Here is a 25759-nt window from a genome sequence, read left to right on the forward strand (position 1 = left end):
ATTAGACATGCTCTAAATATACTACTGCACCAATTATTTGAACTGTTGGGTTTAGATTCACTTCCAGTATTGTGGTAGTAACACACAAATAGTGCTTTTGTCACACTGAAAACATGACATGGCCATGAGCTTTTGTTTGTCTTAAATACTTTTTGCTAAAATGTGTATCAATCATATCATTTTAATCAAAAGAAATTAGTTTTACATCAATATTAAAGCCAAATGTTCAAGAACAATTATTTGTACTTGACAACTAAAGGAAAAAACAGGTATTGTTATTACCATATGCATCGTCATAGAAGATCATGAACTTCTGCCAAGAAAATTCTGTGATTACTTTAAAAATGACTTCATTGAAGTAATCAGGAGGACGAATAGAAAGTGTGTAATCATTGTTTCTTGCATTCCTTGCAATAGAACATTGAGAACGTGGAGTTCCAGCTGACGTGCGTTGAATGTAAAGGTGAGGGATATGCATTCCATCTGCAAAGGACTGCAGTGAGGCTGAAGGTGCACAACTAGTGGAACTGACCAGAGCCAAAATTCCTTGTGACACAAGGTCGCAGGCTGAAACAGAAAGATATTTTTCATTAATCAACAACAAACAGCAATTGCATTTATTTAGTGCCTTTAACAAAGGCTAACATCCCAATTAGTTTCACAGAGGCCTAAGGAAAATGGCTGTTGAGCCATAGGAGGAGGAATGAGGGGTGAAGTGGTGGGTTTTAAGGAGCATTTTATAGCAGGGAAGAGAGATGGAAGAGCAGAGTGGTTTAGAAACAGAATTCCAGAAGATGGGACCAAAGCTGCTGAGAGCAAAATTGCCAATGTGGAGTGAAGGAAGAGAGGACACACAAGAGGAGGGACTCAAAGGATCAGAGAGTATGGGGGTGGGTTTGAATGGCTGGAGCTGAAAATACAGATAAAGAGCGGCATGGTCATAGACATTTTTAAATACGTGAATTTTAAATTTAAAAGGAGTTAGAGACCACTAGTCAAAGTAGGTCATCATGGATGGATGGGTGAGCATGACTTGATTTTGGATAGGATACAGCCAGTAGAGTATTGGATAATCTGCAATTTATGGAGTATGGAGGATGGGAGGCTGGCCAGGAAAGCATAGAAGTAATAGAGTCTAGAGCTAATGAAGTTATGAATGATAATTTCATTGGCAGATATGGGAAGTAAAAAAGCAGATATGGTATACATGGAAGTGAAAGTAGATTGGAGAGGATATGAGGGTGGACACTCAACTTGTCATGAATAGGATGTCAAGGCTGTGAATAGCCTGTTTCAGTCTGAGGCAGTGGCCAGAGCTGGGAAAGCAGTCACAGATAAGGGTACACTGTTTGTAGTAGGGTTTAAAGACAATAGCTATGGTCTTCCCAATGTTTAGCTGGAGGAAGTTATGGATAATCCAAGACTATGGGCTGGATTTTATCTGGCCCTTAAAGACAGTGTGGGAGGCAGGGGGGCACACAAAATGGTATGGGGTGTGGTCAGGTGTAGTGCCCGACATTGCCCTGCCGCCATGTCATTTGGTCCACAGTGAGCACTGTGGCGGACAGAAAGTCTGCTGGAAGGCCAATTAAGCCACTTAAATGGCCTATTAAGGGGTGCGCATTTAGCAAATGTTGGAGAGGCCCGCTGCCACGTGGAGACACCACCAGATCAGACCTGGCGGCCTCCTAGCGAGCTCGTGGTTTGGAGGAGAGGGCATCCTTCCTCTGGGGGAAATCCATGGCCCACGGAGGGTCCCCGCCACAGTGGCAACAGATGACTCTGTGGCAAGACCTAACCCTGCTCTCCCAATCCACCCCAACCCAGGCTGGGGCCTGCCTGACTGACCCCAGTAATCCCGACCCCACTTACCTTGTTCGAGGAGCCTCCTCCATCTTCGTTGCTCTGGGCCTCCTGCAGTACCAGCACTGGCCACCATTCCCAGTGGTGCTGCTGGTACTGCTGAGTTGCTTGCCCTCTGACTGGCCGGCAGCTCTTCGGGTGGGATTTTGTCCCTTAAAGGAATAGCATTCCTGACAGTGGGCAGTTAATTGACTGCCCCTGTTGAATTTGACCGGAAGTCCAATAGAGGGCCCCCACCATTGGCCCATCACAGGACCCCTTCACCAAAATAAAATACAGCCCTATATTTCATATCGGGATTTGAAAGCAGTGGAGTGATCAGCAGAGCAGATGGGGAGTTATCCAAGTACAAGTGGAACCTGACCCCATGATTTTGGATGATGTTGCCAAGGGACATCATGTAGAGGAGAAAGAGAAGGGTGGCAAGGATGGATCCTTCAATGATTCCAGAGGTATCAGTGCAGTGGTGGGAGGAGCAGCCATTGCTAGAGGTGCTATGTCTCTAACTGGTTAAGGAAGACTGGTACCAAGCAAGAGCAGACTCACTGAGGTGATAAAGGAGAGGCATTGGAGGATGACTCGGATTGAATGTGCCAAAAACTGGAGAGAGATTAAGGAGGATAACTCGAGAGAATACACCACTGTCACAGGGACCGTCATTCATATCTTTGGTTAGGGCTGTTTTGCTGCTGTGGGGGCGGGGGGGGGGGGGGGGGTAACAACCCTAATTGTAGTGATTCAATCAAGGAACTGTGGGAGAGATAGGCATGGAATTGGGAGGTTCAAGGACCTTTGAAGAGAAAGAGAGGGTGAAAATGGGGCAGTAGTTAGCCAGGACAGAGGAGTCGAGGGTGGGATTTCTGAGTAGGGACACGATGACTGTGGTTTTGAAAAATCATAGGAACCATTTACAATATCAGCTAAAATGTGGGTCACAAAGGGAAGCTGTATCATGAGGAATTTAATGGGAATGTGTTTGAAGGTGCAGGAGGTAGGTCTTCCGGATGAGATAAGCTTGGAGAGAGTGGTGGAGAAATGGATGAGAAGGTAGAGAGGCAAGAGTTCAGCAAGAGACAGGACACTAAGGAGACAATTTGATTAGTTTGAGAGAGGAATGGAGAATGCAGAAAAATAAATAGTCTTTATCTTGAAATCAAAGGCATACCTTCATACTGGTAGGTGGTGATGGTGTAGAGATAGGGGTGAGTAGTTAAGGAGAGGTTTGGTAGTAGAGAAAAGAGCCTCGGTTATCTTTCCCTCTGGGATGAACTTTTGAGTATTGGGCTATTTTAGAAGTAAGGTCCATTGGAGCTTAATATGGTCAAGTGAAACATGACAGTAAATGGGTAAAGAAATTATGTGCCAGGTACTTTCGAAACTGCACATTTTGTATGAGGGGCTGAAGATGGGAAGCATACCAGAGGAATGACTAAGATGGGAGTCAAAGGTTTTTCTGGGGACAAGGGCATTAATAGTAGAGGTGAGATAATGGTTGAGAACATCAATGGTTGCAGATATATTGTAATGAATGGCAGACCAAAATTTAGGCAATACAGAGGTCAAGAGTGTGATGCAGCCAACCTGAAGGAGTGTTTATAAGGTGATGGTATTTAGAGAGGACAGGAGGACAGTCAATTTGAAGAATGAAGGGTAAGTGGTGCTAAAGTCCCCGAGGATGAGGAGTTGCAGTGTACAGGGCAGTAGGCAATGAGGATTTTGAAGCAGAGGTGATAGAGTTAGTACAGTGTGAGATGCTCGAAGGAGGAGAAGTTGTTAAAGGAATTGGGGAATACACCAACATGTGAATTGCTGGTAAAGCCCAAAACCACACCAAGCAGCTCACCACCTTTGTACTAGCTGGACGCCCTCTGGGCCACCCTATAATGTGTCACTGACCCTGGTAAACTACCTCTGGGTGCCCAGTTCATTAACTTTATTTAAATAAGGCCCAGCCATTAACATGGACTAGGGCTTTTGTTGCATCTATCGGGTGGTTAGCTTGTGTGTTCCACTTGCCAGGCATCCGGGAATTAAAAACTCTCTCTTGTATGTAACAGTCCAAAGTTGAAGCCTGAGTTCCAGGAGGCTGTGATGGAATGAAGTCCACTAATAGATAGCAGGGAGACCAATGATCAGGTTCAAAAACAGTAATGGAGAGGGTGTAAATTCACAAGCAGTTGGAAGAGGAGAGTATTAGTTGGGGCACTAATCCTTTGTTAGAAAAGTTTTCTACCAGCAAGATTACTTTTCACCAAATCATTTACTGATGTACTACAACAGTAACTTTAAAAAACTTTATTTACATAGCACTTTTCATGACCTCATGACATCCCAAAGCACTTTACAGCCAATGAAGTATTTTTGAAGTGAAGTCACTGTTGTAACGTGGGAAACAAGGCAGCCATTTTGCATACAGCAAGCTTCCACAAAACTGCAATGTGAAGATAAGATAATCTGATTTTTGTGGCAATTGAAGAATAACTATTGACCAGGACACTGGGGATAACTCCCTTACTCTCCTTCAAAATAGTGTTATAGGATCTTTTATGTCCACCTGTGTGGCTTGGTTTAATGTCTCATCCAAAAGACAGCACCTCTGACAATGTAACACTATCTCAGTACTGTAATGAAGTCTCAACCTAGATTTTTGGGTTCAAGTCCTGGAGTGGGACTTGAACCTACAACCTTCCAACTCAGACGCAAGAGTGTGACCTACTGAGTCATGGCTGACACTTACAAAATAATTTATCAATTGAACCATGGCTGACATCTACAATACATGTCTTCTTTTTTATGAGACACTTGGGAACAGGAATAGGCCATTCAGGCCCTCAAGTCTATTCAGCCATTCATTAAGATCATGGCTGATCGGATTCCTAACTCCATCCACCTGCCTTGACTCCATAGCCTTTAATACTCTTAGTTTGCAAAAATCTATCACTCAGATTTAAAATTATTAAATGAACTAGCATCCGTTGCTTTTTATGGCAAAAGTCCGCACTTTTTATGTGAATAAATATTTCCTAACTTCACTCCTGAATGACCTGGCTCTGATTTTAAAGTTACATTCCCTCGTCCCAGACTACCCAATCAGTGGAAAAACGTTTCTCTCTATCTGCTCTATCAATTCCTTTCAAGATCCTAAAAAAAAACTCAAATCAAATCATCCCTTAACCTTTTATATTCCAGGGAATACAAGCCGCTTTATGTAATCTCTCCTCATAATTTAATTCTTGGAACCCTGGTAACATTTTGGTGAATCTGCACTGCACTCGTCCCAAGACCAATATATCCTTTCTAAGGTGCGATGCCCTGAACTGTACACAGCACTCCAAACGTGATCAAAGCAGAGTTTTGGATAGTTGTTGCAAAGCTTTGCACCATTTATATTCTAGTCCCCTAGATATAAAGGCTAACATTCCATTAAGCTTTTTGATTTTTCTTCTGTACCTGACCACCACATTTTAGTGGTCTGTGTACAAGAATCACCAAATGTCTTTGGACCACCACTCCTCATAGTTTTTCCTATTTTAAAAAATACTCAGATCTGTCCATTTTGATCTGAAATGGATAACTTCACATCTGCCTGCATTCAAATCCATTAGATACAGGTTTGCCCACTCACTTAATCTATCAATGTCTTTTTTTAGTTTCATGCTCCCACCTACCATATTTACTGTGCCAATCTTTGTGTCATCAGCAAACTTGAATATATGGCTCTGTATTAAGTCATTAATAAAGTCAGTGAATACTTGAGGCCCCAGCACAGATCCTTATGGGCTGGATATTTGGACCAAAAAGCAGGTTGGTTGGTGATGGGTCACATGACCCTAACCTGCCACTTTTGCGGCACGGGCAGCCGAAAATAGACACACACTGTGGATTCCAGAGAATACAGGGAAACCTGGACTTCTGCGGCTCACCTATGTAACTCGCCCGTTAATATTCAGGTCCACTGGTCACTTCTTTTCAATTTCAGTACATACTCAAATTTTTGCTAATACTGGGGTCCTTGCTTACATTAGGGTGAGAGAGTTTCAGTCCTTGATTCATTATTAGTTTCCCTGGAATGTCAGTTATATTATTCACTTCCTCGACTGTGAAAGTTGACACAAAGTATTAAAGAATCAATTTTAAATGGTTCTTTTGATCACCCTTTAATGTGACACACTTCTTTACCAATTCTGAGACAAACTTAGGCCTGGAGTTATACTGTCACTTCTGCTTTTATGCATAGCAATTTTAGGTGTTCATAAATCCAAAAGTCATAACTAGCTTCAAGGTTGCAGTATGAGGGCCTGAAAGGGTTAACATTTGAGACAGTGAGTAACCCCTCCCACTGATTTGATGATGTAGCAGTCACATGGGTATTAGGCTGTGAAGAAGCTAGAAGCAGCAAGAAGTGCGCTGGATAGACACGCTTGTGGAGAGTGTAAATAGATATATAAATATCAAACAAGTTATTGATAAGCCATAGAAAAACTCAAACTTCTGTGAACAACACCCAATCTATGTTACTACAACACACAATATGGTGGCAGTGGCAAACAACGCAAAAAAGTAAATAAAAATGCATACGTGGTACAGGAGCGCCAGAGGACTAAAGAAAACTACTTACCTGCAGAAAAGGCTGTGAAGTGCTCTGGTGCTGCTCCGTAGCCAAAGAATTACATGGACAGCTAGTGAGTCAGTACACAGACATACAGGCTGCACCACAGAAGCATGGTGGCCTGCAGAACACTTCAGGCTTAGCGACCGGGCTACGAATCACAGTACCGATGGTCAGGGATCACGTAAGAAACCCTTTAAAAAGGGTGAAGTAATTTTCTAATGGCACACTGTACAAAGAAAAAAAAAATAAATCCTTTACCTGGGCTGTCTGTGAGGGCGAAGAGCAGCAAAACCTCAAAAAGGTTGGGAAATCCCTGAAGAGCATGGGAGTTCCCGAAAAGAGTGGTGACATAAACACTAAAGCAAGCAAGTCTAAAAGAAGAAAAATAATTCTTAAATAAAGGGGAACACTCTATAAAAAAAAAGAATGGATTTGAAATATATGATGCCTGAAAGCTTCCAGAACTGGGAAGGACACAATCAGATACAGAATAGATCAATGTGGAGAAATTTTTTTTTCTAACATTTAGAATAGCTTCTCAGCTACACACTAAATCAGAGGCTGAGCAAGTTAATACTCTGATACTCCATGGGTGCCATTGCTGATGACTTGATCATTAAGGCAAGGCATAAATGAAGCTTCAGACAAATTTGAAGACGTGTTGCATGCATTCGACAAATATTTTAATTTGAGAAGTAATAAGATCCTGGAAAGAGCAAAGTTTAATAAGAGAGTCCAGAAGATAGGTGAATCCATGGATACTTTAATTAACAATTTGTACAGATTGGCTAAGGGCTGCAAGTATGGAGAACTGAAGTCTGAGTTGATTGGGAACCGAACAGTAGTGGGAATAGCTGACAAATTCTTGTCAAACCTCTGGAGTCCAAAGATGACCTGATACTCGAGAAAATAATTCACATGGTGCAACAGGCAGAAGTCCGAAGACAAAGCCGAGCCATTCTGCAGCCTGAGGAGAGGGCTTGGATCAGAAAAAAACTGAAGGTGGTTCAGTTCCTGGAGCCCAGGATGGAAAAGCAATCTCCTGATAAGAAGGTACACACAGGTGACTGGGTGCAAGACACGGTGAAACCGTGCCAGTGCTGTGGAGCCAGAAAGACCCACAGATGTGATCAGTGTCCTGTTAATAAAGTGGAATGTTTTAATTGCAAAAAGACAGGCCACTTCAAAAAGATGTGCCAGAGCAGGACCTCTTCTTTGAAATTTACAAAACAAAAAGCCTTGACAAATAGAGCAGTGAATGAGGTGGAACACCTTCCACTGGAAGATAAACAAATTAACAACCCGAATCAAGGATTTTGGACAGTAGACATCTAAGTCAATGGACATATTACTAACTTCAAATTGGACACAGCTGCAAGTGTCACAGTTCTGTCAGACCAAGAGCCATGGTTGACGAGACATTGCTTACAATCAGCGGCACACAATTGCGTGGCCCAGGAGGGATCCAACTGAGGTGAAGGGTAAGCTTCAAGCAACTGTCCAATATAAAGGAAGACAGATTCTGGAAACCCTATACATTTTGAAAAACCAAGAATTTTGCCTGTTAAGCAGAAAAGCATGCTTAAACCTTCATCTACTCAAAAAGGTGGATGAAGTCAAACAGCCAGAATCAAATAGTCACTTTCAAGCAGACTATCCCAAACTATTTTTCGGTCTCGGAAGGCTGAAGACAGAGTTTGGAATTACGTTAAAAGAATCTTCCAGACTGGTATGTATCTTTACACCCAGAAATCTACCACACTCGATGAACCAAATACAAGATCAGCTGGAAGAGATGACCAGAATGGAAGTCATTTCTCCTGTCACAAAACCAGAGTCGTGTTTGTCTATGGTTCCAATTCTGAAATCATAGTATCTGTGTGGATTTAACACAGCTTAACAATGCAGTGGAAAGGGAAAGTCATCCTATGTTGTCGGTACACAAAATCCTGGCAAAGCTATCCAAAAGCATAATGTTCACTAAACTCAACGTGAATAGTGGCTTTTGCAGGTTCCTTTGGACAAGAAGTCAAGATTACTCAACATTTATCACTCCATTTGGACAATTTTGCTTCAATCGTTTACCATTCGGGATAACATCTGCACCTGAAATCTTCCAAATGATCATGACCAACATTCTGCAAGGCCTCAAAAGGGTAATATATCACCTGGATGACATCCTGGTGCATGGAGCTTCCATCGAAGAACATGACCAGAGTGTGAAAGTGGTTTTAAGTCATCTTCAGGAAGGAGGGTTCATGCTTAACGACAAGTGTGAATTCTCAAGACATTAATTTGTTTCTTGGGACACATAGTAAGTAACTACGGCATAATGGCAGACCCGCAAAAGACACGAACCGTTAATGAGTTTCCAACTCCAACTTCTGTCCAACAGCTCCAAAGATTTCCTGGAATGGTGAATCAGTTAGCCAAATATTTACCTCATCTAGTGCAGGTAACCGACAACTCTTGAAAAAAGATCAAGCATGATGTTGGAGTTCACATCAAGAGCAGGCATTCCAAAAGATTCAAGAACTGCTCATATCACCTGACATCTTAGCACACTATAACCCTACACTATCAACAACGATTGTTGCAGATGCCTCATCCACAGGATTGGTGGCAGTCCTTTTCCAAGAACAGCCTGATGGTCGTCAAAGACCAATCTATTATGCATCAAGAGCTTTGTCCGAGACAGAGACCAGATATGCAGTAATTGAAAAAGAAGCACTTGCAATCATGTGGGCTTGCGTAAAGTTCTCCAATTACATTATGGGATGGTAAATTTTCATGAAGACAGACCACATGGGCATAACGAAGCGCAGAGCATGGTTCAGTCATCCGTGTGCTGGCCAGGACTATCAAAAGACATAGAAAACATGGTCCTGAACTGCCAAGTATGTGCAATACATAGACTGGAGCAAAGAGAACCTCTGATTACAACAAAATTTCCAACCAGACCACGGGAACAGCTAGGGATTAATTTATGTACAATGCAAAATCCTATATAATCATGATTGATTATTTTTCACAATGGATTGAAGTGAAAAGCTTCTACTTAACAACAGAATCTGTTATCCGAGCTTTGCAGGAGATCTTTGCGAAGCATGGGCACCCTGATAAGTTTGTTTCAGACAATGGACCACAGTTCACAAATGAATACTTCACATAATTTGCGAGAAAATGAGGATTTCAACATCTCAGAAGTTCACACAGTATCCTCAGTCGAACGGGGAAGCCAAAAGAGTAAGAACCATAAATGCATTGTTGAAGAATGAGAAAGATCTTCCAACCTCATTGATTAACTATCGACCTACTCCAATGTTGTGTGGCCTATCACCTTCTGAGCTGTTGCTGGAGAGGAAGATTAAAAACACAATTTCCTATTTTGCCAAGAAAACTACTTCCGGGGCTAGACATCAAAGACTGCCAAAAAGTCCAGGATAGCAAGAAGTACTACAGGAACCAACAAGCTCACAATTACAACCAAAGACTTCATACCAGAAACTTACCTCAGCTAAAGGAAAGCGAGAAGGTATGAATACGAGACTTAGAACAGGAACATCCAAAAAAATGATCACAGATCATATCTAATACGCATGGCAGAGAGCACTATACGATGAAATAGGAGAAACATTATCCCTGCTCCACAGAAGCAACAAATCAATTATTTATCTGGATGAACCAGATGATGATCAAGAAACTCAGACAACAGGATACTACAAACATTGGTCAAAGTTGCCCAACAAGACTTTCAAGCGAGACTATCAATCTTTGACTCCGATAGGAATATGATCAGGGAGAGTTGTGATGGACAGAGACTTGGGAGGGGAGATGGGGTAATATATAAAGTCAAGATGAAATATATATATATATATATATATATAGAGCTGGCGGGCAGCCATAAAGACAGGGCTAAATTGTGGCGAGTCGAAGAGACTTAGTAGTTGGCAGGAAAAAAGACAGAGGCGCAAGGGGAGAGCCAACTGTGCAACAGCCCCAACAAACAAATTTCTCTGCAGCACCTGTGGAAGAGCCTGTCACTCCAGAATTGGCCTTTATAGCCACTCCAGGCGCTGCTTCACAAACCACTGACCACCTCCAGGCGCGTATCCATTGTCTCTCGAGATAAGGAGGCCCAAAAGAAAGATGAAATATATATATATATATATATATATATATATATACACACATACAATCAAAATAGATTGGGACAAAGACTTGGGGGAAGATCTAGTATCAGGGTCTGAAAGAGTTAATATCTGAGTGTGCGCGAATAAACCCCTCCCACTGTAGTGATGACGACGTAGTATTCACATGGGTATTAGGCTGGGAAGAAGCTAGAAGCAGCATGACGTGTGCTGGCTAGACAGGCTTGTGGAGAGTGTAAATATTTATATGTGCATAATAAACGAGTTATTCTTTAGCCCTACCAAGACTACAAGATTTCTATGAACAGCACTCAATGTACACTACAACAATACACAACAAAGGTCAGCTTCAAATCTGACTCTGGACTGTGACCCTCTCCCATACTACATAGGCTTGACACTGTGTCAAAGTGAAGTCCTGTGTGGTCTGAAGCCATGCTTAAAGTGTATTTAGTGGTCCATTTATACTGATGATATTTTGTGGTCAGTGCATATGATGGTTGTCTAATTTACAAGCAGAAATCGCCAAATATTTGTTTTATCCAAATATTTCCAGTATTTTGTGAAGCAGGATCAGGATGCCCTAATCAAATACCTGTATCAACTGAACAGCGCATTGACAAATTTATTATCTAATCTGTTAATATCTTTAGTCGTTGCATCCCATCTCTCATGCAACACTCGTTACCTTTCTTAACGTTTAGTGAACTTCATGCTGTTTGTTTCCAGTGAATTATATGCTTTTTAAAAGCTGTATTATCATACAAAATAGGTAAAAATTCTGTTTTTAATCATCGACGTGTGTATTATGTTAGCTAAAACTCACGGGGATAGAATACTGGGCAAAGAGCAGAGAAAGTCTGTGTGAAGATAAGTTTCAATCAGTTGTAGCACAGATGTTGCTATGAAATATTTATTGCTGATAGCATTAATATCCTACTATTAATGGCCTACTTCTGCTCCTATTTTCTATGTTTCTATCCCATGCAATATTTAAAAAGCACATTTTTAATCATGCAAGATTAATAGCTGTCTTTCTGCAAGTTTCAACATCAAACAGAATTAAGATAATGCAGCAATATCATTGCTGTCCTTAAATCATTTAAACTAAAATGTATTGTGTCACAAAGTATTACAAAAAAAATTAACAACGCAGAAACAGGCCATTTGGCCCAACAGGTCCATATCGGTGTTTATGCTCCACACGAATCTCCTCCCATCCTTCTTCAACTAATCCCATCAAAATATCCTTCCATTCCTTTCTCCTTCATATACTTTGAAATTACATTAAAAGGAGTAATTGCCAATTAGTTTCTGATCATGGCTTGAATGGTAAAATATCTTTTGTCATACGACTTAACATTAATATCCATTGGTAACATAAGTCTTATTTAAATATCTGTCATATCAACCCGATGGGCTGAATTTTATGAGGCTTCGGCAACGGGGATCATGGTGGGGGGGCCCAGAAAATTTTTCTGAGAGGCCCGCCACAATCCCAGACGCTGAGAAGGCCCCACAGCAGTTTAACAGCGGCAGCGAGGCTTCAGTGGACCCCCCCCCCCACCTCTCCACTCGGTGGCATGGCCTTCATTTTCATATTATAATTAAGTTAAAATCATTCAAATTAACCTCCTGGTGGCCATCCCACGAGGTGTGACACTGGTGGAGAGGGGGGTGAAGTGAAACTTTCAGGATGGGAGGGGTGTGAGAGCAGAGAAAACTGCTCTGATTGGTTGTGGGGATGGTAGGAAGGGGTTAAGAGTCAAAGGTTCTGAAGGTCGGGGGGTGGGGGGGGTGGTGATAGTTCGGCATATTCGAAAGTGTTTTTTGTGGGGGGATAGGTCCATTTATTAAATGAGAACTCAGTGGTGGGGGGGGGGGGTTGGTGTCATGGAAGAGGGGAATCAAAGATGAATGAAAATTTTTCTGCAGTTTGTATGCACCTTTAAAAATGTAAATAAAAATGAAGGGCCTTAAGCCCTTTAAAAATGGTGCCGGTACCACTGTCTGCGCAGTGGCGCCAGATGCCGTTGCTGCTGCCCCTCAGAGATCAGGGGTGGCTGCTCCACCCCCCTCCATTTAAATGAGCCCCCATGTGAAATATCACGGGGGCTTAGCGACAGCGCATCCGTGTCTGAAGTCCGCCGAGATCAGAGCGCACCACCATGACTTGCAGCACGCTCATAAATTTCAGCGCATTAACTCTTTTGAAGGAAGGCTGGCTGGCATAGAAGCTGAATTGGGCAGATATTCTGCTTCTATTTATCTTGCTTTGCCTCCCTTCCTCGCTTAGACATTGCTTAACTATGATCCAACATGCATTACATTTAGTGCTCCATTAGTGAAATACACTAATGTTAATGATACAAGCTCTTATATTGCTGCTAAGATATCAACACTCTCATGTTAAGGAAATGGCAAATATTATTAATTTTTAAGCATATTCTTTTGATAAATAAGCAACTGAAATAGGATTACAAATGCTTTTACTTTCCATCACTTTCAACATGACAAAAATGTAAACTTTGTGTTTGGTTGTTGAATGTGTGCAATATCAGCTATGCTCCCACAGTGCCCGCCCAATTTGACAGTTGGGAGACCTAGACTACTTCAGATACAGGCCTCATTCATATTTTGTTGCTGGAATACAGGCACCAAATGCTGCATTCTTGCCTGTTTCTATAGCAAATAATCAGTTGGTTACTCCACGTAACTGGCTAGGAGGTTAAGTTACTTTTGTGGTGGAGGGAGCAGATGGCAGGGAGGATGGTCAGATTAATGATCAGAAGTCGGGCAGAGCATTTTTGTGAGGCCTCAATGAGCATTGCTGCACCTCCTCACAAAAGAAAAAAAATCTTTTAAAAAACACAGTAAGTATCTCTTTGGAGAGACGTCCATCAGTCCCTTTACGGATCAACAGTTGAGGCCTCTCAACGCCTAGAGAAATGGGACTAGCAAATGCCATTGATACTCTTCCAATTTTTCAATGTAAGTTACAATTGATGACAAGAAGTTTGCCTGTCTAAAATCCTCCTGCCTGTTTTGGATAGGAGTAGTGAACACACAAATTTGATTCAGGCCAACAAATAGGTACACTTGATCCCCACCAGATTTTCAGCTGCCGGTCAGCTGTTTCTCAGGTGAAAAATGGGTGGGCGACAGTTGAAAGTCTTCTTCTATCTTCCCAAAATAATCTCAGAACTGTTAATACCTTTCTTCAGTCAGGTATTTTTGAGTCCTTTTATCTGCCTTCATTTTCAGCAATACTGATTTCGGAATACTGTTGCTCCCAAAGAAACCACATCATTTTATTATCCATATATCGCTGTAGCTATAATGCAGTGACATATTTGTTTAATCTCTTGAACTATTAATATCTTGAAAAGACATTTTCTAAATTATTGTTCCACTATCAACCACTTCTAGTACTTAAATTCTTTGTTAAACCATCATACCGCACATGATGCTGTAAGAGGCCAATTGCTATAAGCTAAACTTGGCATTATAATTGTAATTTATTTTAATTGAGACAATTTGTCTCTTTTGGTTGTTAATTATGTTTTTAATAATTTACATTCATAGTAGTACCCTCCAATCACATTTTGAATTTCCTCATTAAAATTTTAATTCATTAAGAATTAAGACCCAATTTTAGATTTGTATGAATTACAGCTGGATTTCATCTTCACAGTTTTCAGAATGAATTAGATAAGGACACATCTTATTTATTTCAGATTGTATTTCATTAAATTAAACAATGAATGATTTCCTGCATTGTAACTGCCTGAAGCAGTGTTAATTTTTTCTAAAAAGAAACTTGATATGATACCTTATCATAAAACATAATGCTCAATAGATCATATTTTGGCTGTTCTAATGTGTTGTGTAATGAGAACATTAATAAAGATACTTGGGACTAACGTAGGTATACATCTTAAAATTTAGCCTACACAAACTTGCCTACTCCATTCAATAATCCTCAATCTGTTTCAGAATAACTAGATTTTTCCTTTCTGTCATGAAATCAAAAATAACCACAATTACTGAAATGGGAAGGAACATGGTGAGGCAGTAACTTGGCAAAACATCTTTAAAAAATAAAATATGATAGCTATTTCCCAACTTGTATATCTCATTTTATGAAATTCTGGAAAACCAAGAGTTAAATTTCCATGAGCGTTCTCCTGCTTGTCCACCATAACTCCTGCAGATGTACAGCAGAAATCCCCAAACAATGACGTACACTCCTTTTGTGTCATTTTCCTGGGGTGGACAAGTGGGAAAACTCCTGTGGTAGTTCAGACTCCTAACATTTAAGTATTCCACTGCTCTTCTCATCTACTCTGATATCAAAGTGCAGGGAAAGGTTCCAGTTGTATGGAAATGCCTCCAATCTTGCCATATGTGCTTGGAGACTAAACTGGAGTGGTGAGAGTAGCAGTTGATGAATTCCAATCTGGTTTATAGGCAAGAACAAGTCAGTTGATCAAGTATATTGCAGATTTTTAATGAAATGTGCTCAGCAGGTTTACAGTCACAGTCAGTTGAAAAAGAAATTAAATATTTACATTCTAAAGCAATTTTGGCGAGTGAGATTAATAATACAGGAGCTGACAATGGCATTTATATTTTGCATAGCAAGGAATTGTTCTACTTCCATTGACAATTAAATTCTAGGGGAGGTACGTTTGTTCCTCCTTTTTAATAAAACAAAATAATATACACATCAAAATTGTTTGCCAGACTAATGAAAATAGTCACAAAAGCGTGCTTTATGGCGAATGATTTTTAATCCACCAGCTGGAAACCCGAATTTAATTTTTTTAAAAAGAGACTAAAGGTAACTTGAGCTTGCAAATAAAGATGGCTATCCCAATTTGCATCACTATACCTTCCACACTCTAATCCATTGAGATGGAGACGTCATGGGCTGGATTTTGTTCCCAGCCCAATGTCAGGTTCCGTGGCAGGGATGGTGGTGCCGGGAGAATGGAGCTGCAATGGCCTGCCACACAGCCTGACATCAGGTTGTGATCTTCCTGGTGGCAGCAAGGCTCCATGGCGGCACCTCCGCCACTCCTCAGTGGGGCCACTCACAAAAATGTTCTGTTCTACTTCTGATCATTAATTTGACCATCCTCCCTGCCATCTGCTCCCTCCACCACAAATGTGACTTAACCTCCTAGCCAGTTACATGGAGTAACCAAATAATTCTTTGCTACAGAAACAGGCAAGATGCAGCATTTGGTGCCTGCATACCAGCAACAAAATATGAATGAGGCCTGTATCTGAAAGTAGTCTAGGTCTCCCAACTGTCAAATTGGGTGGGCACCTTGGCAGCATTGCTGATATTGCACACATTTGACACCCAAGCACAAAGTTTACATTTTTGTCATGTTGAAAGTGATAGAAAGTAAAAACATCTGTAATCCTATTCCAGTTGCTTATTTATCAAAAGAATATGCTTAAAAATTAGTATTGAAATTACCTGCTTGCATACATTTTAATGGGATTCGCCGCGATCCTGCCAGCCATTTCCAATCTTCAGTTCGACATGCAGCACTCACGTGCCTTCACGTTTCCGTCCTTGAAAAGCTGGCACCAAGGTGAGTGTGCTTGGTGCCTGCAAAGCTTGGTAGGTAATTCCCTACTCTTCGTCGTTTTAGCAGCGAACACAGACGTTTGCATTAAATTTAACTAGCCAGAAATTGTGGGGGAGGGGCATTGGAACTCTGCATCCATAAATCGTGTATCGGCAAGGGGGATGCATGTTTGGCATAGGGGAGGGGGAGGGCCAACTTTGAATCTTTGGAACTGTCTGCAGGGCTGGTAGCCTTTTAAACATGATGCCAGCCCCTGCTCCTGTCTCAGGAGACACCGTTCACGGCATCGCCAAGGCCGCCCTCGCCACATGATTGGGGGGTGCAGCTGTTGCGCATACGTTAATGAGCCGCCGGACACACGATCGCAGCAGTCTGGCAGCATGTTGCCTGGGCGTGCCGGCTGCCTGTTTTTTTCACCCGCCGCCACTCACGGTGGCGGAACAACAGGATTTAGCCCCATGTCTGCAAAAACCCATTCAGGACAATGACCTGGGGAATCTGAGTGAACCATATATCCTGTTCCTATTGGCAAGACATCAAAGCAATCACCTGAGGTATTCAGCTGGTGAGATGAGCCACTAAACCTAATCGCATGGACAATGGGACCCTAGCTAAGAGGGGTTTCCCAGATATGAACTCATCAAGCTATTATGGGAATGTCTTAAACCCAATCGCTTGAACAATGGAACCTTAGCTGAGAGGGGGAATTCCCAGACATGAACTAATTAAGTTGCAAGGGGAATACACTACTAACAACCAGGTGTGAATCACTGGTTGATGGTCATGTGTCAGGCCCACACTTGTGGTCAAACAAGGCAAGGGAAAAGTGGGGAGCCATTTGACCCCTCCCCATTTGATCCTAACAGAATCCAAGATTTATGACCATAGACACTCTCAAACCAGCATGTCCTTCCTGCTAGGCCACTCCACTGATTTCAGTGACAGAGAATATCCCCTGTTCATTATGAGACAGCTAAATACAAACTAACAAGGGAACAACTAATTTTTTCCAAGACTACAGCAGTGACCTGACTCATGACACCAATCTAATGTGCCAACCTAATCAGATGGAATAATGCCCATATCAATTATAGGTAGGTAAGACACAAAATTGAATAGCCTTTCATACCTGGTCTACACATTGCAAATGCACAATGTTAAAGTCTCAGCTGAATAATTTCCTGGCCAAATACATCCCTATGCAGATAGAAGGACGAGAATATGCCTCAAGCCCTTTTATCTCCCAAAACAGAAGAAATTACGCCACCCAAACATCAAGTAATAGTTCTAGACAACAAAGATCAAGTACTATGGTTTGTTTCCCAAAAAGGCTATGTCTGGGAATGGAGAATGGAGACTCTCCACCAACCCCTTCAGCCCAGATTGCAACCACTGGATCCAAAAGCCTCCAATTGTCACACTAACCCTCTCAGCCTGGAGGAAGACATGAATTTCCCAGATGATCACCTTTGATCTACCAATCCTCTCTTGAATCTAGTGCAACGGGGAACTCCAAGGACACTCGATCGTAGTTATACACGAGGAAGAAACAGTCAGATTAAGTTAACTTCTTCATAAAATCAGTTTATGCGTTTCTCATTAACCATAAATTTAATTTCATCCAGCACTAAAAAGCCGCTACTTCAAGATTCGATACCACCTGCAGAATCCAATACTATCGCAGACTCCAGCAAGAGCCAACCCTCATGAGATTCTTCTTCCACTTCCTGACAGATTCCAACAGATACATCACATAGACTCAAATTCCTCTCCATGGAAAAACACAACACAGGATATCTGAAGGGAGCCTGGGATGAGACAAATGAAGGAGGAATGGCAAGATACAGTGAGACAAATAGTGCCACATTTAACCACATGCAGGAGAGCTAATTCAAGGCATGTTGATTGCATGATATAAAGTAAGGTGGGAGGAGGTGCATGTGGAGCATTAACACTGGCATAGACCTGTTGGGCGGAAGGTTGTGTTTCCGAGCTGTAAAGTTCTGTGAAGATCATACATAGTATAACGCCATATCTTATAACAGATAATTGTTTGAAAGATTCACTCTTGCATTAACCTATTCCTATCCATCTTTCTTTTGGAATCCATAAAGTATAATACCTTACGTACCATGCACTTTGCTTAACTGAGATTGTTCAACATGTTGACTGACAGAAAATAGCTGCAGTAAAGACTTTTATTTTAAAAAGTTTATATACTATAATTTCTGCTGATATTCCTTAGGAAAATGTAAATTCAGAATATTGTAGTTTTCTAACAATATAAAAAGGTTCACCAGAAAGTCACTATATATATATATATATATATATATATATATAAATTGCCTATGTTGGATACACAGGTTAATAAATGATATCATCTTTGTTCATCCTTCAGAACTTTATTTAAAACTACCTGACCTCAGGAAATCAATTTATTGGCTGTGTACAGACTTTATAAATAGTAGTCATAATGACTATTGACCCTAGACTTTTCTGGTCTTTAACAAATTTGATTTAAAAAGAAAATTGAACAGTAATTTCATAGAAGCTAAATGGGGAAATTATAAAGAAATCAGAGCAATAAGCCATAAAACCACTAATACTTAAACAAATCAAATACTTTAACTGAATTTATTAGAGAGGAATGAATCAGAATCATGAAAGATTATGGTGCAGAATACATAGGGGGTAGGATTTCTGCTGGGGTTCTTCTGATCTCCCGCTGTAACTGGTGGGATATCAGTGGACACCCCAGGAGATATGACACAAATGGTCCTGCATGGCATATCTCCAGGGTTTCACTAAAGTTATGGCAGAAAAGTGGGACAACCCACACAGATGTCCCCCCCAGTGATGTTTATTTTCAGATTTTTTTTTTGAAAGACCTGCATGAGTACCAGAGATTGGTTGAGGCTGCAACATCAACTACATTTTTAAAAGACCATTAATAGGTGAACAGCATTGGATTTCTGGATACAGGAAAGAAGTAAAGACTGTATAGAGCCTCTCATCCTAAATGAGGAGTAAAATAATTGTATTTAGCAGGATTCCTGAGATAAAAGAACAGGGTACAGCTATTTCAATTACTGTAATAACATGCTTGTTATTGAAATACGTGGAATATGGGTCATGCAGAAATGAAGGCCTGGATTTTACCAAGCCAATGACATCGGGCTGCGAGGATGGGGGTGGGGGGTGGGGGGGGGGGGGGGTGGTGTTGAGGAGAGAGAGTAAGATTGTTCCAGCAAAGGAACATCATGGAGGCCAATGCCAGGAGGGACTGGCCCAATCTTCCTGGTGGCGACGAGCCTCCATGGTAGCCGCCCCGCCGCTGGGTGACAGGAAATAAATTACAGTATTTAAATGAAAGGGATGAATAATCTTAAATAAACCTACCTTTAATCTTCCAGGCCCACTGCGATCCTCAGTGCACCAGCCAGCATTCCCACCCCTTCAATTTCCCGTCTGGGGAAAGCTGGCATGACACTGGTGGGAAGGGGGGAGGATTTAACATTTTCAGTGCAGGGGAGGAGTGGGGTGGTGTCAAATAAACGTAATGGGTGTAGGGGATGGTGGAAAGGGGTGAACTTTAAACTTTGTGCAGTCTGTGGGGTAGGTAAGATTTAAAAGGTAAGTTTTTTTTTGGGGGGGTGGTGGGGAGGACAAATAGTTAATGCAATTGTTACTGGGGGTGGGAAAGGGGCGTTAGAAATGTATTTGATAAATTTTAGGGGGGGCAGTGGCATATCTTTAAAAATGTACATATGCCAGCAGGGTTGGCTGCCCTTTAAAAATGACACCAGCGCCTGTGCACAGGTAGCTGACGCCATTGCCAGCGACAGACAGTCTGCCCCCCCCACATGATTGGGGGTGCAGGCCATCTCGGCTATTTAAATGAGCCACCGTGCAGGAGATTGTGGCAATTCTTTGGCGCATGGTCTGCCATATTTTGAGCTCACCACCAAGATCAGCAGCAGGCTCTTAAAAACCAGCCCAAAGTGTTACTTGAACTTTTTTTTTTGCTTTCTGGCTATACCTAATGTATGGAGGAATTTTCCCCCAATGGAACTGATAATAATGTCACATGGCCATTCTTAAACAACATTCACAAAATAAAAAACGCATACAAGAAAAAATGTAGACTGCAAAAATCTAAATAATTCATTAAATTGAAAGAACAAGGAAACAAAGATAATGGCCTATAATTTGCTGTCAAAGTAATGGTGAGGCTCATAGCACTCAGTTATTTATGTGCAAATGTTACAAAACTTCAGGAGAGGGACGATGCACAGCTAATCACAAAAATTCAACAGTTGCTGTCTGAGTTGTGTTTGTGCTGTTTGCTTTATTACAACATCTTGCTGACTGGCTCACCATTGAAATACATTGAATGGCATGAATCTGCTGTATTTGCACAGTAGATAGGAACTAAACTCACCACAGAATATTAAGTCTCATCCATTTCAGTCTAAGTACCCTTTTAACAATGTGAAAAGTGTTAAGTACTGCTTGTCAACCTCTCTGACACTGAAAATAAACTATTACAAGTATGGAGTCTCATTCCTTCAGGTATAAAATGTTGGGAATGTTAAATGTCAAATTTAAAATTAATTTTATTTTCACTTTTCCTTAGCGTTTTTTCTCCCCCCCCTCTCTTTCGTAATCCAATCTTTCTTTCTGTCTTTTTACTTCTCTTTCTGTTCCTGATTTGACATTCAATTCATCCACTCTAAGGGCTGGATTTTATAGGGGTGTTGACGATGGGATCCATGGCGGGGGGGCAACATGAAGATTGCCCTGGATGAGGCCCGCCACGGACCTTGACGCCAGCAGGGCCTGGCCTGATCTTGCCGGCAGCAGCAAGGCCTCGTGGCGGCCCCCCGCCGCTCAGCAACAAGACCTCAATTTAAATATGTTAATAAATTAAATTACCTGCATTAATGAAGTTCCTGTCGCCTCCTGATGTACCGCCGCAATCTTCATCCTGGCGGCCAGCACTGAAATGCCTTCGGATCCCCATCCGGGGAAACAAGGCACAAAATCTGTGGGGAGGGGGGGGAGGAGGTAAGTTTCTCAGTGCAGGAGGGGGAGGAGTGGGGTCAAACTTACTTGATTGGTCTATGGGGTGATGGGAAGGGGGTAAAGTTAAAAAGTTCTGACTTTGTGGTGGGGGTGGGTAAGGACAGGAACAGGTGGTGAGTATTTTGGGGGGTGGGGGGTGGAAAGAGGACAAGGGATGAAATGTAAATTTGTTGGGGAAGTGGCAGAGGGGCTGGGAACATTTATTTAATTATTTGTAAGAAATTTTATAGTAATGCCTCTTTAAAAATTTAAAGTAAATGTAAGAGCTGGAAGCCCTTTAAAAATGGTGCTGATGCCTGTGCAGTGGCACCAGTCACCGTTACTGGACACAGCTCGCCTGCCCCCTCCATGTAATCTGGGGGTGGGTGGTGGGGGAGGTGGGGGGTGGGGTTGGTCTGCCCTGGCCATGTTAATGATTCTGCTGCATGCAAGATTGCGGCAGCTCAATGGAGTGAAATACACACGTGCAAGCCATCATCTTTTATGGCCACCGCCTTACTCAGTGGCAGCAACATAGAATCCAGCCCTAATTGACACTTCCTTTGCAGTCTTTGTTCTGTTAATTTCACTTTCCTTCAATCTGATTGGTTAAGGAGATACAGTTGGTTGCCCTGTTCACACAGGTTCCAGATGCCCAGTTTCCCTCACTGCAATATTATCAGCTCATACTTTGCTGTGCAAGGGCAAGTCTAAGTAATAGCACTGTTAATTTACTATAGGAATAAATCTATAGCCAGAGAAAAACTAGGCACAAAAGTAATAGATGGAATGCAAAATTATGAAGTAGAATTATTGGCCTAGGGTTGAAGGAAGAGTGAAGAGAAATAGATAATGGTTCTGTTCATAGAAACATGGAAACATTTACAGCAGAGAAGGTCATTCGGGCCATCATGTCCGTGCTGGCACAAAAATAGCTACCCAGGCTAATCCCAGCTTCTAGCTCTTGGTCCGTAGCCCTGTAGGTTATGGTACTTCAGGTGCATATCCAAGTACTTATTAAATATTCAAATAAAAGCAAAATACTGCAGATGCTGGAAATACAAAACAAAACGTGCTGGAAATACTCAGCATGTCTGGCAGCATCTGTGGAGAGAGGGGCAAAATTAACGTTTCAGGTCTGTGACATTCCATCAGAACTGGCAAAGGTTAGAAAATAATTAGGCTTTAAGCAATTGAAGAGGAGGGGAGTGGGGGAGAAAACAAAAGGGAAGGTGTTTGATAGGGCAGGGGGAGATTAAATAACAAAGCTGTCCTGGGAACAAAGGCAAAGCATGTGTTAATGCTTGTGGTAAAAGACAAAGCATTAATCCAGAGAGACTGTGAATAGTGGAATAATGAGCAGCTGTGACTGCATGAAAAGCAGGCACATGGTTAAAAAAATAAAATATTAAAAAAGGCCAATCATGCTCTGAAGTTATTGAAGTCAATGTTCAGTCCTCAAGGCTAAAGAATGCCTACTCAAAAGATCAGCTGCTTGAGCTTGCATTGATGTTCAATGCAACACTGGAGCAGGCCAAAGACAAAATGTTGCACGAGAGCAGTGGGGGGGGGGGGGGGGGGGGGGCGCGTGTTGAAATGGCAAGCAACCGGAAGCTCGGGGTCATGCTTTCGGACTGAGCAGAGGTGTTCAGCAAAGCGGTCACCCAATCTGTGTCTGGTCTCCCCAATGTAGAGGAGACCGCATTGTGAGCAGCAAATACAGTATACTAAATTGCAAGAAGCACAAGTAAATCGCTGCTTCACCTGAAAGGAGTATTTGGGGCCTTGGATAGTGAGCAGAGAGGAGGTAAATGGGCAGGTATTACACCTCCACCAATTGTATGGGAAGGCAAGGTGGGAAGGGGATGAGGTGTCGGGGGTAATGGAGGAGTGGACCAAGATGTTGCGGAGGGAATAATCCCATCGGAATGCTGGCAGCGGAAGGGAGGGGAAGGGAAGATGCGTTTGGTGGTGGCATCACTCTGGAGTTGGAAGAAATAGCAGAGGATGATCCTCTGGATGTGGAGGCTGGTGGGCTGGAAAGTGAGGATAACAGGAACCCTGTTGCAGTTCTGGGAGGGAGGGGAAGGCATGAGGGCAGAAGCGCGGGTAATAGGCTGGACACGTTAGAAGGCCCTATCAACCACACTGAATCCTCGGTTGAGGTAAAGGACATATCAGAAGCGCTGTCATGGAAGGTTGCATCATCCGAGCAGATGCATCGGAGATGGAGAAACTGGGAGAATGGAATGGAGTCCTTACAAGAGGCAGGGTGTGAAGAAGTGTAGCCGAGGTAGGTGTGGGAGTCCGTAGGCTTATAATGGATATTAGTAGACAGCCTATCCCCAGAGGTGGAGACAGAGAAGTCGAGGAAGGGAAGGAAAGTGTCAGAGATAGACCATGCAAAGGTGAGAGAAGGGTGGAAATTGGAAGCAAAGTTGATAGTTTTCCAGTTCGGGGCAGGAGCAGGAAACGGCACTGATACAGTCATCAAAGTACTGGAAAAAGAATTGGGGGAGGGAGCCTGAGTAGGACTGGAACAAGGAACGTTTGACATATCCCACAAAAAGACAGGCATAACTAGGACCCATGCTTGAAGGAAGTGAGTGGAGTTGAAGGAGAAGTTGTTCAATGTGAGAACAAGTTCAGCCAGGCAGAGGAGGGTGGTGGTGGATGGGGACTAGTTGGGCCTCTGTTCAAGAAAGAAGTGGAGAGCCCACAAACTGTCCTGGTGGGGGATGGAGGTGTAGAGAGATTGGACGCCCAGAGTGAAGAGGAGGCAGTTAGGGCCAGGAAACTGGAAATTGTCAAAAAGATGTAGGGCATCAGAAGACTCACGGATGTAGGTGGGAAGAGACTGGACCAGCAGAGAAAAGATAGAGTCAAGATAGAAAGAAATACGTTCAGTGGGCAGGAACAGGCTGAAACAATGGGTCTCCCAGGACAGTCCTGTTAGTGGATTTTAGGAAGGACGTAGAAGTGGGCTGTCCGGGGTTGCAGGACTATGAGGTTGGAAACTGTGAAGGGCAGACCTCCAGAGGAGATAAAGGTCAGTGATAGTCCTGTGGACACTTGCTTGATGTTCAGTGGTGGGGTCATGGTCGAGGGGGAGGTAGGAAGAAGTGTAAGAGTTGGTGCTCAGCCTCTGCAAGGTAGAGCACGGTACACCAGACAACAACAGCACCATCCTTGTCTGCAGGTTTGATGACAATGTCACGGTTAGACCTGAGAGAACAGAGTGCAAAAAGTTCAGAGGGGGACAGGTTAGAGTGAGCGAGGGGAGCAGAGAAATTGAAACAGCCGATGTCTCGCCGACAGTTCTCAATGAAAAGATCAAGAGTGGGTAAGAGGCCAGAGGGAGGGCTGCAGGTGGAAGGAGAATGCTGGAGGTGGGTGAATGGGGTTTACTGGTCAGGGGGAGGACTCCTGGTCAAAGAAGTGAGCATGGAGGCGAAGGTGACAGAAGAAGAACTCAATGTCATGCCGAGTGCGAAATTCACTTATTAAATTCAATGAGGGTTTCTGCCTCTACCACCCTTTGAGGCAGTGAGTTTCAGACACCCACCACTCGCTGGGTGAAAATATTACTCCTCAATGTCCTCCTTACCAATTATTTTGCATCTCTGCCCTCTGGTTATTGACCTCTTTGTTAAGGGAAATAGATACTATCTAGTGGGTTTCCTCCGGGTGCTCCGGTTTCCTCCCACATGTGGGTTGACTTGCGGGTTGATAGGTAAATTGGCCATTGTAAAAATTGCCCCTTGTGTAGGTAGGTGGTAGGAGAATTGAGGAAAAAGTAGGGACGTGAGAGGGAAAATGGGATTAATGTAGGATTAGTATAAATGGGTGGTTGATGGTCGGCACGGACTCGGTGGGCCGAAGGGCCTGTTTCGGTGCTGCATCTCTCCATGACTCTAGTCTATTTGGGCCCCTCATTTTTGTAGACCTCAATTAAATTTCCCCCAAACTCCTCTGTTCCAAAGAAAACAACCCCAACCTATCCAATTTTACTTCATAGCTAAAATTCTCCATTCCTACCAAAATCCTTGTTAATCTCTCTAGTGTGATCATATCCTTCCTGTAATCCAGTGACCAGAACTGTGGACAATACTCTAATTAGCATTTTATACAGTTCTAGCGCAACTTCCCTGCTCTTATTCTCTATGCCTTGGTCAATAAAGGAAAGTATCCCCATGCCTTCTTAACCATATTAATTACAGGTCCTGCTACATCCAGGGATCTGTGGACATGCACTCCAACATCCCTCTGTTCCTTTACACTTTTCAGTACCCTACCATTTTGAATTCCCTTGCCTTGTTTGCCCTCTCCAAATGAATTACCTCACATTTCTCTGGATTGAATTCCATTTGCTGCTTTTCTGCTCACCTGACCAGTTCATTGATAGCCCAATAAAAGGAAAATAGCAAATATGTTTTATAACCAACAAATGGAATGTTGCAGGC

General features: G+C 42.5%; 1 protein-coding gene across 2 annotated transcripts in view; it reads right to left on the reverse strand.

Annotated features, from left to right (window-relative positions):
• The window catches only part of LOC137375605 (glutamate receptor ionotropic, delta-2-like), a 629010-nt gene that overhangs the window by 333990 nt on the left and 269261 nt on the right, over positions 1-25759 (reverse strand). For both annotated transcript variants that reach the window (XM_068042974.1, XM_068042973.1), the window contains exon 3: positions 283-567. In XM_068042974.1, the coding sequence (XP_067899075.1) occupies positions 283-567 (285 nt within the window). The remainder of the gene's footprint in view (positions 1-282; positions 568-25759) is intronic.

This window comes from Heterodontus francisci, chromosome 12, assembly GCF_036365525.1.
Source record: "Heterodontus francisci isolate sHetFra1 chromosome 12, sHetFra1.hap1, whole genome shotgun sequence".
Lineage (NCBI taxonomy): Eukaryota > Metazoa > Chordata > Chondrichthyes > Heterodontiformes > Heterodontidae > Heterodontus > Heterodontus francisci.